At 53.6% G+C, this 14,819-nt stretch overlaps 1 protein-coding gene across 2 annotated transcripts in view; it reads left to right on the top strand.

The window, feature by feature from the left end:
- Positions 1–14,819, top strand: part of CROCC (ciliary rootlet coiled-coil, rootletin) — a 52,835-nt gene that overhangs the window by 32,788 nt on the left and 5,228 nt on the right. For both annotated transcript variants that reach the window (XM_060276317.2, XM_060276318.2), the window contains exons 19-31: positions 325–452; positions 1,099–1,268; positions 1,804–1,983; positions 2,610–2,744; positions 3,691–3,834; positions 5,686–5,924; positions 6,977–7,136; positions 8,291–8,458; positions 9,696–10,080; positions 10,198–10,388; positions 10,549–10,669; positions 11,854–12,017; positions 13,975–14,190. In XM_060276317.2, coding sequence (XP_060132300.2) covers positions 325–452; positions 1,099–1,268; positions 1,804–1,983; positions 2,610–2,744; positions 3,691–3,834; positions 5,686–5,924; positions 6,977–7,136; positions 8,291–8,458; positions 9,696–10,080; positions 10,198–10,388; positions 10,549–10,669; positions 11,854–12,017; positions 13,975–14,190 — 2,401 coding nt within the window. The remainder of the gene's footprint in view (positions 1–324; positions 453–1,098; positions 1,269–1,803; positions 1,984–2,609; positions 2,745–3,690; positions 3,835–5,685; positions 5,925–6,976; positions 7,137–8,290; positions 8,459–9,695; positions 10,081–10,197; positions 10,389–10,548; positions 10,670–11,853; positions 12,018–13,974; positions 14,191–14,819) is intronic.

Genomic DNA, 14,819 nt, shown 5'->3' with positions numbered 1-14,819 from the left:
AAAGATGGTAACCAAGTCACACAGTGTTTGCAAACAGGCTGGGGCAAGGGAGGCTGCAGGGAGGCAGAGCCTTGCTCCCCCAGCAGAGGGGTAGCTTCTGCTCAGCTGCTTCCCTTTTCTCAGCTTTGCACCCCCACCTCCATGCGCCTCTCCACACAGGCCTCCCCACCGACCCAGCCGGGATTTCTGGCCTAAGCCCCAAAAGAGGAGGCAGAAGGAGCCTGCCAGGCAGAGTAGATGCAAGGTGGCTGATGGGCAAAGGCCAAAACAACAAAAGATGGGGGGGAATGATAATGTCCGTCCCCCCCCCCCACTTCTGCCCAGGTCTGAAAAAGACGCCTTGGAGACGACCCTCTTTGAGATCCAGCAGCACCTCGCCCAGCTGGAGACCCGGAAGGAGCAGCTGGAAGCCGAGAGGCAGGGCTTGCTCCATGCCAAGGAAGCCTTGCAAGGTATCCTGGGAGGAAGGTCTTCCCTTGGGTCCTCTTGTGCCACCCCGTCTCTTTCCCTTCAATGACTGGGTGTGGGAGTGTAAGATGGAGGTTATTATTATCCGACTTCACTGGCAGATGTACAGTGGTACCTCTACTTACAAATAACTCTACTTACGAATGTTTCTACTTACGAATGGAGCTCCATCCGCCATCTTGGATGAGGTTTAGATAGGATTTTTTCTACTTACGAAATTTTAGATAGGGTTGCTACGATTTACAAAATTTTTCTCCCAATGCATTCCTATGGGATTCAACTTACAAATTTTTCTACTTACGAATGTGCGTTCAGAACGCATTAAATTCGTAAGTAGAGGTACCACTGTACCTACTTTTAAGCTATGTGCCTGCCCCCTTTGAATGCACCTGGGACCCTCCTTGCTTTCCCTTTCTTTAGAAGGGGGGCGGGACACGGGAATTTCTCGCGACAGAGGCTGGGCTCTCGGCTGCTAAGCCGCCACCCTCTCAAGCCTAGCCACGCCCCCTTGCACACGGTGGTGCCCGCTGGGCTGTCGTTGCCCCCAATCAAGCCCCTCTTCTGATAATCGCCCCTCCTCGCTCCACCCCCCTTTGCTGTCTTGACCTCTGTTTGTCTGTCCTGCCCCAGCGGAGCTGTCCGCTGTCCGCAAGGAGATGGAGGCCGAGGTGAGCCGGCTGGAGAGGGACAAGGACCTGGCAGCCCAGAAGCTAATTCAGACGGAGCAGGAGACCCAGGCCGCCTTGAGGAGTGCGCAGGCGAATCACGAGGAGGACGTGGACTGTCTCCAGAGGGAGAAAGTACGTACCGCCCCCCCCCCCCGGCCAGGTGCAGAGTGCTGGGTCCAGGACCAATCTGGTCCCCGGGTAACACGCTGCCCTCGGGGGGGGGGGAATAGGGCTGCAGAGAGGAGTGAGGAGCCTGGATTGCAGAAGGCCCCAGATGTTTGTGGGGCTTGCACAAATGGATACAAAGGTGCCTTGCCAGATCCCCAACATGCAGGGCATTCGCTGTCCCTAAGCTGTTAAGCATGCACAGCTGCTCAGTCGTTGGCAGGTGACCCGGGTGATATAACCTGGCAATATACCACGATGTTGAAAACCCAAATTATTGCCCAGCCCTGCTGCAGGAATCAGTCCTGGGACAAGCGCGCACTCACCTGGTATGAGAGCTTTCGGTTGATTGACAAGGAGTGATTATTTTTCGGTTGATTGACAAGGAGTGATTATTTTATTTTGGCTGTGGAGGAGGCCTTGCTATGGGTGCTGGCAGCCCCGATGTCCACATGGGGAGGGTCCACTCCTAAATACTTTCTTCACCCTGTCCGCCTGGCAGGAAGCGTTGCGCCTGGAGCTGGAAGCAGAGCGCGAGGAGATGCTGCAGCGGCTGAGCCAAGAGCGCGAGGAGATCCTGGCCCACCACGAGGCGGAGAAGGAGGAGCTGAGCGAGGAGATCACCAGCCTCCAGCAGGAGCGGGACGAGGGACTCCTTCTGGCCGAGAATGAGAAGCAGCAGGTGAAAGTCTGGGGGACGGGGCAGGGAGGAAGGAAGGAGGTGCAAGCGGTGGTGTAGCGTGGGGGCCCACGGGGGAGGTTGTCCCGGGTGCAAAATTTCAACACCCAGTGCTGCTGTGTTGAAGATGTATGCTTCCACCACTGGGCTCCGTTGAAAACGGCTCCTCAGTACGAAACAGTAAGCGACCTCACCAGGGAATGGAACAATTCTTCTTTTAGGCAGTTGAACACGCATGCACAGTCGCATCTGTTTACCCCACCACCCCTCTCTGCATGGCCCCGGGCCTTGGCAACCCATGCTATGCCACTAGGCCCCAGCCCACTGCCAGCTCTGCAAGACCCCCCCCCCCCCCGTAAATTCTCTAAAGCGGGATACCCAATCTTGCCAAAGAGGAACCTCGCCTGGTGCCTCTCCTCACTGGCCATAGCCCAAGGCTTTGGGGTGGGGAAAGAGAGACGGCCCACCTAGCTCCAGAGACCACTGAGGCTGTTCTGTCAATGTGAAGTTGTGGCGCTGAGCCTCCCTCTGTGCGCAGGAGGGCTACAAGAGAGGAGATGTGGCTCCCCAGTGGGTGCTCCCTGCTGCTCCGGAGGCCACTACTGACTCCCTTGCCCCCTCGCCCCCAGGCGCTGTCTCTCAAGGAGTCGGAGAAGGCCATTCTCCTGGAGAAACTTTCAGGGGTGCAGCAGAGCCTGGCCAGCGTCAGCCTGGAGGCGGAGAGGCACAAGCGAGACGCCCAGAGTCTGCAGGAGCAAGAGCGGGTAGGCGGTGGCAGGGTCGCGGGGGGGGGGGGCTGTCTGATGGAGAACAAATGTGTGTGGAAGCAGGTGGGTAATAATAATAATAATAATAATAATTTATTTTTTATACCCCACCCATCTGGCTGGGCTTCTCCAGCCACTCTAGGCGGCTTCCAACAGAACATTAAAATACAATAATCTATTAAACATTAAAAGCTTCCCTAAACAGGGCTGCCTTCACATGTCTTCTATTTGTAGCACAAAGGGCCAGCTCCTGCAACCTGGCTCAGCTTATGTGAATGGGGCAGACTTGAATTGTACTTTCAGTTTTTTCTGAGCTCCTCGTCCGTCCCCCCCCCCCATACACAACTTTTTTTTCTGGAGCAAGGAGCTCTGCAGTGCTTGAAAGCCCCCCTGTGCTGCTAGAATCTTTATTCTGCCTCTCCCTTTTCGACAGCGGAAGTGGAAGCGGATGTTTCCAACTTGCTTTTGACACTGAGGGCTAGAAACTTGCTCCATCTTTTCCTTTGTTGTTTCAAGCATGATCTGAGTTTCTCAGGAGGTCGCACCCTTTGCGTGGTGTTTCAGTCTGTGTTGCATACAAGCAGGGCTTTTTTTTTTTAAAAAAAAGCCGGAACTTAGTTGGGTCCCATTGCCATTATAAGAGAACAAGGGAGGTGTTAGTGGTGAGTTCCGGCACCTCCTTTTCTAGATAGAAAAATAGCACTGGACCCTGGCTGGTAGGATATGGAGCGTTATGCAAGGATAAGAAAAAGCAGAAGCCAAACTCCTTGGCTCTGGAGGGCTTCGTTCAGGCCTCTTCCACCATGGCCTTTTCTGTATTTTCTCCCTCTGGAATATTCTTCCCTATCTCCGTTATCCAGACAAAATGGTGCCTGGCTGCTGAGGGGTGGGGGTGGGGTGCTTCTTCTAAGCCAGAGGGCTCAATTTCTTCGCCTTGTTGCAGAGCACCATCAACGCCTTGAACTCAGAGCTGCGGGGCCTGCGTGCCCAGTTTGAGGAGGCCATTATGGGCCACGAACGGGAGGTGAAGGCCCTCCACGAACAGGCCAGGGATCTGATGAAGCAGCGAGAGTCGGCCCTCCGCGAGGTGAGGGGGCAATGGGAGGGAGGGAGGCCTTCATTGAGATTCAGTGACAATGACACCACCACCTGAGCTGCTCTGGTAGTCTGGGGAAGACCAAATTACCTACCGTGTTTCCCCCTTTTTAAGACACCGTCTTATTACTTTTTTTTCTCAAAAAACCACAGGGTGGCTTATTTTTGGTGGCATGTCTTACTGGTATTTTTATTACGAGTCTGAGGGAAGGGAGGTGTGCAGCCCTCTCTCCCCGGCCCTGGGATGTTCCCGAAGGGCTGCTCTCTCTCTCCTCCAAGGTGGGGACTCACTTAATAGCAATCTGCTACACTGGAGCTTCTTAAATCTAAACCAGTATAATGGAATCTATCTGTGTGATACAGTCCTAGCAGTAGCCTATACGTAAAGCAAGCAAGGATCTCTACCAGCCAGCTGCCCAAGACTTAAGTTCCAACAGTCTGATGTTCCAACAATGTAGCACTTTGTAGTCACTGATAGCAAAGAAGCTACCTGCTGAGAACAAAGAAGCCAGCTAAGCAGCAATTAAGATTGCTGACTTGGTAAATGGTAGCAATTGAGAAGCAATTGAGCCAGCGAGGTGAGGAAGCACGTGTTGTTAGGACCGGCAGTTTAACTTTTGTGTAGAGCAGCGTTTAGCAGCTCCGTTTAGCAGCTCGCAAACAGCGAAGGAAAAAGTCCTTAATAAATAAAAAAAAGTCCCCAAGGCAAGGACTGCGATCCAAACTACTTACAAATCCTTAAAGGGGCAGCTCCACAGACAACCAAGCAGCATAAGGTAGAAAGAAAACTGCAGCAGGCTTTTTAAAAGGCTGCCTTATGCCTTCGGTAAAAGCAAGGAGACAACAATCAGACACGGGAGATTCCCGTTAAGAGGAAATCAACGTGCATTGAATGGAAAGGTGGGGGGAAGCGAGAGGTGGGCTGTGTGTGTGTGTGTGTGTGTGTGAGAGAGAGAGAGAGAGAGAGAGAGACGCAGGGGGGGGGAGAGAGACAGACGCGCGCACGGAGGTCTCTCCCTAAAAGGGAAAACAGCCTTTGCATTCTTCAATCGCCCCTCTTTTCTTCCTCGTGCCTTCATCTCCTCCCCACCCCACTTTTCTCCCCTTCACCAAGTAGAGCTTACACAGCTTGGCTAAAAAAATATTTTTGGATCCTTTTATTTAAAAAAATGCTCTCAGAAACGGGAAAGGGAAATCACGAGGCTTTGGCAGCCAGCAGCTACGGCTGTTCGGTGCATTTTTACAAGCTTTTAAAGGAAATACGTGTCTGTGGAACGACAGCAAAATGGGGAGAGATTTTTAGGGGGGGGGGAGTTGGCTGGCGGGAGGGGGGTTATTGCTAGTGGGTGAAGGGTCTATCAGTATGTCTTATTTTCGGGGTATGGCTTGTATCACGCAATTGCTTAGAAATCCTGCTATGGCTTATATTATGCCTACGTCTTAAAAAGGGGGAAAGACGGTATTTCCACTTAAGGTAAGGGCAATGGACATTGCTAAGCCTGGCAGGACAGCCTACTCTATGGCATTAACTCCTTCATGCATTAATTAGACTTAAGCATGCTGGTTATGTGAGGCTGGTTATCCCACCATTCTTCTGCAGGAGGTCTGTTACCCCTTCAGTGGAGCAGCTGCTTTGCACTGCACGCAGAAGGCCCCGGGTTCAAGCCCCTGCCTGAACCCAGGAGAGCACCTGCCGCTGCCCGTCACAGCAGAGGTGGACAGGCTGAGGGCCTAACTCTGCACAAGGCAGATCCCCGCACTCCTGCCCTCCCGCTCCAGGCAGCCTCAGAATTCCCAGCAGGAGCCCAACTCTGGCTCTTTGCTCCATCCTCTTCCTGCCCAGGTGGAGGAGCTGAAGATGCAGGTGCAGATGCTGGAGGACGCGAGGGACCAGACCCGCCGGGAGTTGCTGGAGGCCCACCGCAAGTCGCGGGAGGCCCACGAGGCCCTGGAGGCTCAGCGCAAGGAGGCCGTGGACCTGCGGAGGTGCCTGAGCGATGAGGCCAAGGAGAAGGAGGCCCTGCAGAGGTCCAATGGGGAGCTACGAGTCGCTGTGAAGAGGGCCGAGAGCGAGCGCGTCAGGTGGGGAGAGAGGGCTCGGTTGCCTTCCGCTCCAGGGACTTAACGGTCAGGGGTCCCTTTACTGTTTAATGAAAAGCAGGATATTCTGGGATCCAATCAGAAACTAGGACGGCTTCTGTAAATGTGGGACTGTCCCTGGAAAATAGGGACACTTGGAGGGTCAGAAATTGCCACACTTATCCAAGTTAGTTAGGCCACCTGTACAGTTAAACTCCACCTCTTGAATATTTGCATACCTCGCGAAAGAGAAGCCATTGAGAAGGAAAAAGGCGATTCTCAGTGCTGCAAAAGAAGACAGAAAGAAAGAAATGGTCCTGATATTGAGTAATCGCCCCAACAGGGAAAAGTAATCAATCAACCATGTGACAGATCTATTATGTACACAACACATCTTGTTATAAGTACATCTTATAATATATTGCAGGGTGATAAAACTATGATATATAAAAGACAGAGCTGTAGCAGTGTAGTTATAGCACGCATATAATTGATCTGTCACAAGGGTTATTTTAATTTATTTTCCCCCCTGTTTGGGTGATTCTTCAAAATCAGAACCAGGGCCTGCTCTCCAAGATGCAGGAGACCAGCCAGAAGAATAAGGGGATAAGTATAAAAGGGCCATAAAACACAAAGTGAAAACCATATTGGTGCCAAGCACAGAAAGTTAAGGAACCCCTTGGGGGTTCCAGCAAGGGAGTCTGGGAAGAGATCTACGATGGTGTGGTAACTAAGAGTGCCAGATCTAGGGGCAGATGTGTTAAAGACCGGCAAGGCTGAACCTGGAGGGGACCAGGGTTTGCCTGCCTAAATCCCTCCTCTGCCACAGATTCAATCTCTTCCTCCACCCCACATGGTGTCTCACAGCCTCAGTTATTTGTCTCTAAAGAGGGGCATAATGGCAAAGTCAGTTCCGCAGAGTAAACGGAGGAAGCATGTGGTAGCTTCGCAGCTTGGCTCCATCTTGGTGGTTGGTTCCTAGGCCTCTCACCCCGAGGGCCAGAAGGACCACGTTGCTGGGGTCCAAACACCCCTCCTCTCTGCTTTGCCTCCAGTTTGAAGCGGGCCAACGAGGAGAAGGAGCAGAAAGTCGCCATCTTGGAGGAGGCCCGGGCAGCTGTGGGCAAGGAGGCTGCCGACCTCCGCAGCAGCCTCCAGGACGTGGAGCGTTCGCGGCTGGAGGCCCGCCGGGAACTGCAGGAGCTGCGGCGGCAGGTAAGGCCTGGCACGGGAGAGGGGAGGGGCTGCCAGGGAAGTGGGAGCCACGACTCAGCCTCCCTTTCCACTGGGTGGGAAGAGACAGTCAGTTGATGCAAAGGCGAGACTAGGTATTCTGTTGACTACTGCTCTGGCCAATTTATGTCTTGCCAAATGCAAGGCGGCTCTTTTAAAATGAGATTCAGAGGTAATGCAAACACAAGTGAGTGAGAAGATTAAATATTTTATTCTGAACAGCAAGCATTATATACAGTACCAAGTAAGGACTTCAATGTGCCACTTGGAAGCCCTCAAGAAGCGGAGAAGTGACTCCCCCAGGTAGCCTTAGTTTGCACGGCCCTGCGATCGATCAGTCCGTTGCACGAGCTTCTCAGAACTCAGCCCAACACCATCTGATTTATAGGTAGCTAACCTGTGTGGTTACCTGACTGCCTATGTCAGGCTTCCCCAAACTGCGGACCTCCAGATGTTTTGGCCTACAACTCCCATGATCCCTAGCTAACAGGACCAGAGGTCGGGGAAGATGGGAATTGTAGTCCAAAACATCTGGAGGGCCGAAGTTTGGGGATGCCTGGCCTATGTGCTACTAGCTATGTACAGATTATTATTTAGCTACCTCTTCCAATGCCTCACGCTCTTCAAACAATGTCCAACATCAAAAGAATGGACAATATCACTTCCTTCCAACAGATTATAAAGGTAAAGGGACCCCAACAGTTAAGTCCAGTCGCGAACGACTCTGGCGTTGTGGCGCTCAACTCGCTTTACTGGCTGATGGAGCCGACGTTTGTCCGCAGATAGTTTTTCCAGGTCATGTGGCCAGCATGAGTAAGCCGCTTCTGGCGAAACCAAAGCAGCACACGGAAAGAACATTTACCTTCCCGCCGGAGCATTTATCTACTTGCACTTTGACATGCTTTCGAATTGCTAGGTTGGCAGGAGCTGGGACCAAACAATGGGAGCTCACCCTGTTGCGACGAGTTGTGAATGGCGGCAGCCCACTTCTGCTGCAGCGCCACATCCTTCCTCCCTCTCAAGTTTCCTTCTGCCCCTCTGAAAAGACAAGGGCCCGCCCACCTCCGGGTCCACCCCCTTTGCTCTCTCTCACCTTGCAAGAACCAGGATCCCTCCCTTTGCCGCCCTTTGCACAGGTCAAGATGCTTGACAGCGAAAACACCAAGAAGAGTCAGGAGGTGGCTGAGCTCCAGGCCCGGGTGGCTCTGGATGAGCAGCGGGACGAGGAGAGCAGGAGGGAGTCTTTCAGCCTCAAGCAGAAGATCGTGGAGAGCGAAGCCACCCGGGAGTCGACCCGGAAGGAGGTGAGGGCCTGGCCTGCAAGCCTTTTGCAGCTGGGCATTGTCCTGGGCAGTCAGGAAATCCCCTCAAGCTCTCCTGGGGTGGGTGCTGCTTCCCGGGACCTTGATATATGGTGAATTCCCACGGCAGAGTGTGATTGACCTGAGCCCAGCCTGGAGATGTGGCTTCAGGGTGCCCTTGGCTGAAAGCTCCGTTTCTGATCTGCCATGTGCAATTTCGTTTCGTTTTTATATTTGTATCCTGCCTTTCTGTATTACTAGACACTAGGCGGATTTCGAGCCGAAGAAAGAACAGAATAGCACAGATCACACACCTAATAGCTATCTGATCTAACACAAAAGTCACACTAAAAATATAACTTTAAAATAAGCAACTCGTATGAAATAAAGCAATATCACGTAGAATAGCATAGTAAACAGTAAAATTAAATATCAGCAAGTAATAATTAAGCAGTTTGCACTTTTACAGTAAAGAACTACTAAACTATAAACAGTAAAAGATAACGACATAAAAGACCACAAAACAGACCCAACCATGTAAAAGGATCAAATTGAGAAACAAGGACACACAACTTATAAAATTATTGGCTCGTTCTGTCAGCCCCACCACTGATTAAGGGGGGGGGGTGGACTGCATCCCTCCCCCTTAGTTGCTTGTGCACTTATTTAGGAGTAACCCAAGCAGAGCTTACTTCTGAGTAGACCTGCACAAGACCAAAAGTTTTATTCTGACGTTCCTCCAGTAAAAAATTGAAGCCAGTACAGTTCAGTTGGCAGCACTTCTTTGCCTCTTGACTCTGCCCACTTCTTGTATGTGGCCCGCAACAGACTTATTTTATTTTATTTATTAAATTTATATACTGTGCCCCTCATCCAAAGATCTCAAGGCAGTTCACAGAGTAAAAGACAAGATAAAACACCAGTGAATAATTAAACCAAGACAACGAAACAATAACCCTCCCTTCCCACAGACATATTTAAAAGGCTGTAGGATATTAATCAGCCAAAGGCCTGGCTTCTCCAGGCGCCTAAAGATACGCAAAGAAGGCGCTGGGAGAGCCTCTCTAGGGAGAGCATTCCACAAACGGGGAGCCACTGCAGAAAAGGCCCCTCTTCGCGTTGCCACCTTCCGGACCTCACCTGGAGGAGGCACATGAAGAAGGGCCTCTGATGGTAAACACAGAGTTTGGGGTGGTTTATATGCTTGCCCAGCCTGTGCCTCTTCTTCCCTCCTCGCCAGCTCCTCAACCTGCAGAGGAGGATCGTGGACTTGGAGGGCGAGTTCCGCCTGCGGGAGAGAGGCCTTCTGGGGAGCCTGGAGGAGGCCCGCGGCAACGAGAAGAAGCTGGTAGACAACGGCCGCAACCTGGAGATCAAGCTGGAGAAGGCGCAGGCCGAGGGGGCCGAGCTCAGCTTGCGGCTGAGCGCCTCCGAAGGACGGGTCCACGGCTTGGAAGCGGAGCTCGCCCGCGTGGAGGGCCTGAAGCGCGACGTGGAGTTCAAGCTGGGCCGCCTCCACTCAGCCCTCCGGCGCACGATGGGCATCGGCCATGGGGGCCGCGCCCCCAGCCCTGCCTTCAGGGCCCGTGGCGGCTCCCCCAAGAGACTCTTCTCCCCCCCGAAGGGTAAGTGCCACCCTCTGAGCCGGGAGAGAGCCACAGTCCTCTGCTCACTGGCCTTTTGCTGAGACCTTGGCGCTTTTCGACACTGGCAGCCACTTCCTTTGTGCTTTCTCTCTCTAGGGGACGTCCCCACAGATGGGCCAGGCAGCCCCACGCCACAGGCAGGCAGCTTGGCCTCCCGTCCCCTCTCCCCAGAGCTCACTGGCTCCCCCAGCCGGAGCGAGCAGCTGGTAGCCGACATCGACCCAGAGGTGGTGCGCTCCGCGCTCCGGGACTTCCTGCAAGAACTGAGGGAGACGCAGCGAGAGCGGGTATGGCTGGTGCAGGGGCGGGCGGATCTCTGCTTTCCCACAAAGTTCTGAGCCTTTGTGGGCCAAGGCCACTTCCACGCTCAGATCCTGACAGCCAATCGCCTTGTTGTTCTTCCTCCCTTCCTCTCCCCCCTTTCCATCCGTCCTCCTCGGGGTCCAGGACGAAGCCCGTTCCCAGCTGGGCACCGTGAACGGCCAGCTGGCAGAGATGGAGGCCGAGCGGGACGTCGCTGTGACTCGTGTGCAGCAGCTGCAGAAGCAGGTGGCCGAATGCGATGAAGGTGGGTTGGAGGGGGTCGGAGGTCACAGTCTGCTCTGCTGTGTCACCATTAGGTAAAGGTAAAGGGACCCCTGACCATTAGGTCCAGTCGTGACCGACTCTGGGGTTGCGCGCTCATCTCGCATTATTGGCCGAGGGAGCCGGCGTACAGCTTCCAGGTCATGTGGCCAGCATGACAAAGCCGCTTCTGGCAAACCAGAGCTGCACATGGAAACGCCATTTACCTTCCCGCTGTAGCGGTTCCTATTTATCTACTTGCACTTTGACGTGCTTTCGAACCAGCAGGAGCTGGGACCAAGCAACGGGATCTCACCCCGTCACAGGGATTCGAACCGCCGACCTTCTGATCAGCAAGCCCTAGGCTCAGTGGTTTAACCCACAGCGCCACCTGGTTCCCTTGTGTCACCATTAGGGCTGGGCAATACCTGGTTTCCAATATCGCAATAGATCACGAGCTGAACATTGTGATATGCAGATATATCGCAATGCCTGAAATAAGGATGGAGCTGTGTAGAGGAATTGGCTGGCTTCATGGTTTTTCCCACCTTGTGATTTTTGCACAGCACACACAAACGCCGTGGTTCATGATATATTGCCAGGTCAGAAGCTATGAAACCGATATCACAATACAGATTTCAAATAGTTTTTGGACGATATATTGATATATCACCCAGCGCTAGTCACCACCAGCCTCGTTTCTGTGGTGGTCTTTTCAAAGGTTCCCTTGAAGAACACCCCCTCCTGAGTTTTGTAAGAAGAGCGGGGGGGGGGGATGTTAAGAAAACATCAGCTAAGCCGTTAAACTGCATTTCCCACCGGGGAAGTGAAGTGTGGGATGCCCCCCTGCACTAAAATAAATGGCAGGCCTTAAGGACGTAGCAGCCTGTGGCAGGATGGAGCCCATGTGTGTGGGGGGGGGGGTGGTGGCAAAGGAGAGGTCTCTTTCTACTCATCAGCCTTAAGGGACTGAGGTGGGTGACGCCATTTCCTGCTGAGAGATTGGGTTGGGGGGCATTTGCTGACTCCCCAGAGTCACTGTGAGATCCACACCGTGGTGTGTGTCCTTGCTTTCCGCCGAGATGGAGGTTTCTTGGGGAAATTTCAAGGGGAGATTTCACCCTGCACTGCCCTCCCTTTGCCCTGACTCTGCCTGCTGAGTGCTCTGCCCTCTTTCCTCCTCTGCAGGGAGGCGCAGTGCAGACGGGAAGCTGAGCGGCGCCCAGACGGCCCTGATGCAGCAGGAGGAGACCCTGCGCCGGAACGAGAGGGAGCGCAAGGCCCTAGCGGACAGGCAGGCCGCATTGGAGAGGAGCCTGCAGGCGGCCGACAGCGAGCGCAGGGCGACCCAGGTGAGGCCATGCTAGGCAGGGAAGCAGGACCGCAGGGCGAGGAAGGTGTCCAGCAGGAGGTCAGTGTGTGAGGAAGGAGCTCTACCTCTACTGCCAGCCCTCCTCACTCCTGGAAGGCCTCAGTTTTGGCCCTGGCATCAAAACCTGGGGGGGAGGGGGAACAGAAAGTGGGCTTGAAGCTCCCTCCCCAGTCACCAGGTCCATCACTGGATGGGCTGGGAGGGGTCATTTCACCCACACAAGGCCTGCCCATCAGCCAATCTGTGTGGATCACGCCTCTTGTGGGGTAGGAGAGCCGCGGGGGGGGGGGGGAGAAATCCACATTTGGCAACCAATGTGCCCCTTTGGTTTCAGATAATATCTGGGTAGATGAGTCTTAAAAAGCCCGGGTTGCAAATTTTCACAGCCGTCTAGCAGCTATGGTGGTTCATTGACCGGAAGTAATGTATTTAGCATTAACTCTGAAAGTGTATACTCAGTTCTGAACAAACTTAAGCCTCCTGGCGTATATTTTGCTCTGATCACGGAGCAAAGTTGGGCGGCTGCCAAGGGGCCTGGCAGAGGCCAAGGAACATGCTGAGCTGATGGGGCAGAGGGGAGGGGGCCGTGAAGCTGGAGCAGCAGGTCGAGCTCAGGTCTGGGCCACCAGTCGGGCTCTCCCTGAGCTTGGCACTGTTTCCCGTAGAGAAAGAGGCTGCTGTTCTTGGGTTTCTTGGGTTGAGAGTTGGAAGAAGGGGTCCCCATGCCGGGGGGGGGGCTGAGAGGGTGGGGAGGGAGGGAAGGAGAGGAGCAGGAGGCATGGGGGGCACTAAAGTGTGTGACCAATCCCTAACAAAATGCTAGAAAATGTTTGCTTAAATGTTGGCTCAGAAGAGAGAGATTTTCTTTCTTGGCAAATGTTGCTGAGCTGCTCAAATTCTTGCGAAATGTTCCCCCGCGATACTTGAACTGCTCTGAAAAGTGTTGATACAACAAGAAGGTTTTGGGGTTTGTTTTTAAAGTGCCACTGAGCGTGTGCAGAGTGCTTTTCCGTGCCTGGGGCTGGTCCAGGCTTCTCTATGGAAAGGGCGGCACTTGTGTGGGTGAGGTAACTTGGCTGGAGGAGAGCAGTGAGATCTCTTGAGCGCTGGTGGGGAGAATTAATCGCCAAAATGGCCAGATGAGAAGAAAAGGGTTGTTTTCAAGACTGCCCCCCCCCGGCTTGGTGTGGTTAACACTGGAGGTTTTATAATCATGTAGTTGTGCGTGTGAAGGGGGGGGGAGTCCTATCCCAGGTCATTTCCTCCCCGGACAAATGTGAGGTGACCAAATTCTCGGGGGAAAGGAGGCAACTTTAGGGGGAAAGAGTTTTCCCTCAGGACTGAGGGAATTGCCGGAAGCTATTGTGTCTCGGGCACCTCCTTGAAACCACTGACCTCCCCCCTCCACACTAAGCCATAAAAAGAGCAATAATTTATGCAGAGGAAAAGTTAAAGGAAGCATATCCTTCCCAATGGGAAAAAGGAGGCAAATTCTAAGGCAGGCATCCCCAAACTTCAGCCCTCCAGATGTTTTGGCCTACAATTCCCATCATCCCTGACCACTGGTCCTGTTAGCTAGGGATCATGGGAGTTGTAGGCCAAAACATCTGGAGGGCCGCAGTTTGGGGATGCCTGTTCTAAGGCAATTAATGCAGATGAAGCCCAGAACCCCAAATTATCATTGGGATTCCTCTGGAGTCCTTCTGCCAGAGAGACCCCCAGAAGCCATTGGCTGAGAGGAGCAAGAAGACCCTGGCAAGGTGCAGTTCGTGGACGCCTCTGTGCCCCCCAAAACACTGTTGGGCCCGCTGTCCAGTTCTGCCTCTCAGCAGGTTCTCATTCCCTCCAGACTCTCTGTTCCCTCAGTCTTCAACCCGGCCAGTTTCCTCAGAAAAGCCCTAAGGCAACTGGCAATGGCTCCTCTCTTCTTCCCCCAGGAGAAGATCGGCAAGATGAAGGCCAGCGAGGCCAAGCAGGAGCTGGAGAAGCGTCGCCTCAAAGACATCCTGGATGCCTCCGAGAGCCGCAGCACCAAGTTGGAGCTCCTGAGGCGGTCGCTGGAGGGCGAGCTGCAAAGGTCCAAGCTGGTGCTGAGCGACCGCGAGGCGGAGATCCAGGGGCTGCACGACAGAATCGACGTCCTGCAGAGACAGGTGACCTCCCCCCCTCAAGCCATCTTGATCAGCCTTGCCTGCAGTGACTGCCAGCGGCTGCTCTTTGCAGCCTCTGAGAGGACGGTGGCTGGGTGGGAAGGTAAGGGGTTCAGCTTTCCTTGAGGTGCTTCTGGGGATGAAGCTAGGACCTCCATGGTCAGAGCCTGGAAGGCTTCTTGCGAACATAGGAGGTGGCAGCCGGCTCTGCTTGGCCGCAGTTTGTGGACAGGACATGCAACCGGCGAGTGGGGAAGAGGATTTATTTGGCTGCCACCTCTCAAGAGCCATTGGGACACCGCTTCTATACCATCCAACATTTTTCCAATGAAAATAGGGACGTCCTATTCAATAAAGCCATGAACGGCCTCGGCCCAGTATACCTGAAGGAGTGTCTCCACCCCCATCGTTCAGCCCGGACATTGAGGTCCAGCGCTGAGGGCCTTCTGGCAATTCCATCCCTGCGAGAAGCAAGGTTACAGGGAACCAGGCAGAGGGCCTTCTTGGTGGTGGCACCCACCCTGTGGAATGCCCTCCCAGATGTCAAGGAAATAAGCAACTATCTGACTTTTAGAAGACATCTGAAGGCAGGCCTGTTTAGGGAAGTTCGTAATGTTTGATGTTTTATCACG

Source organism: Zootoca vivipara, chromosome 6, assembly GCF_965207765.1.
Source record: "Zootoca vivipara chromosome 6, rZooViv2.hap1.1, whole genome shotgun sequence".
Taxonomy (NCBI): Eukaryota; Metazoa; Chordata; class Lepidosauria; order Squamata; family Lacertidae; genus Zootoca; species Zootoca vivipara.
This window is presented reverse-complemented; position numbering and strand designations above follow the sequence as displayed.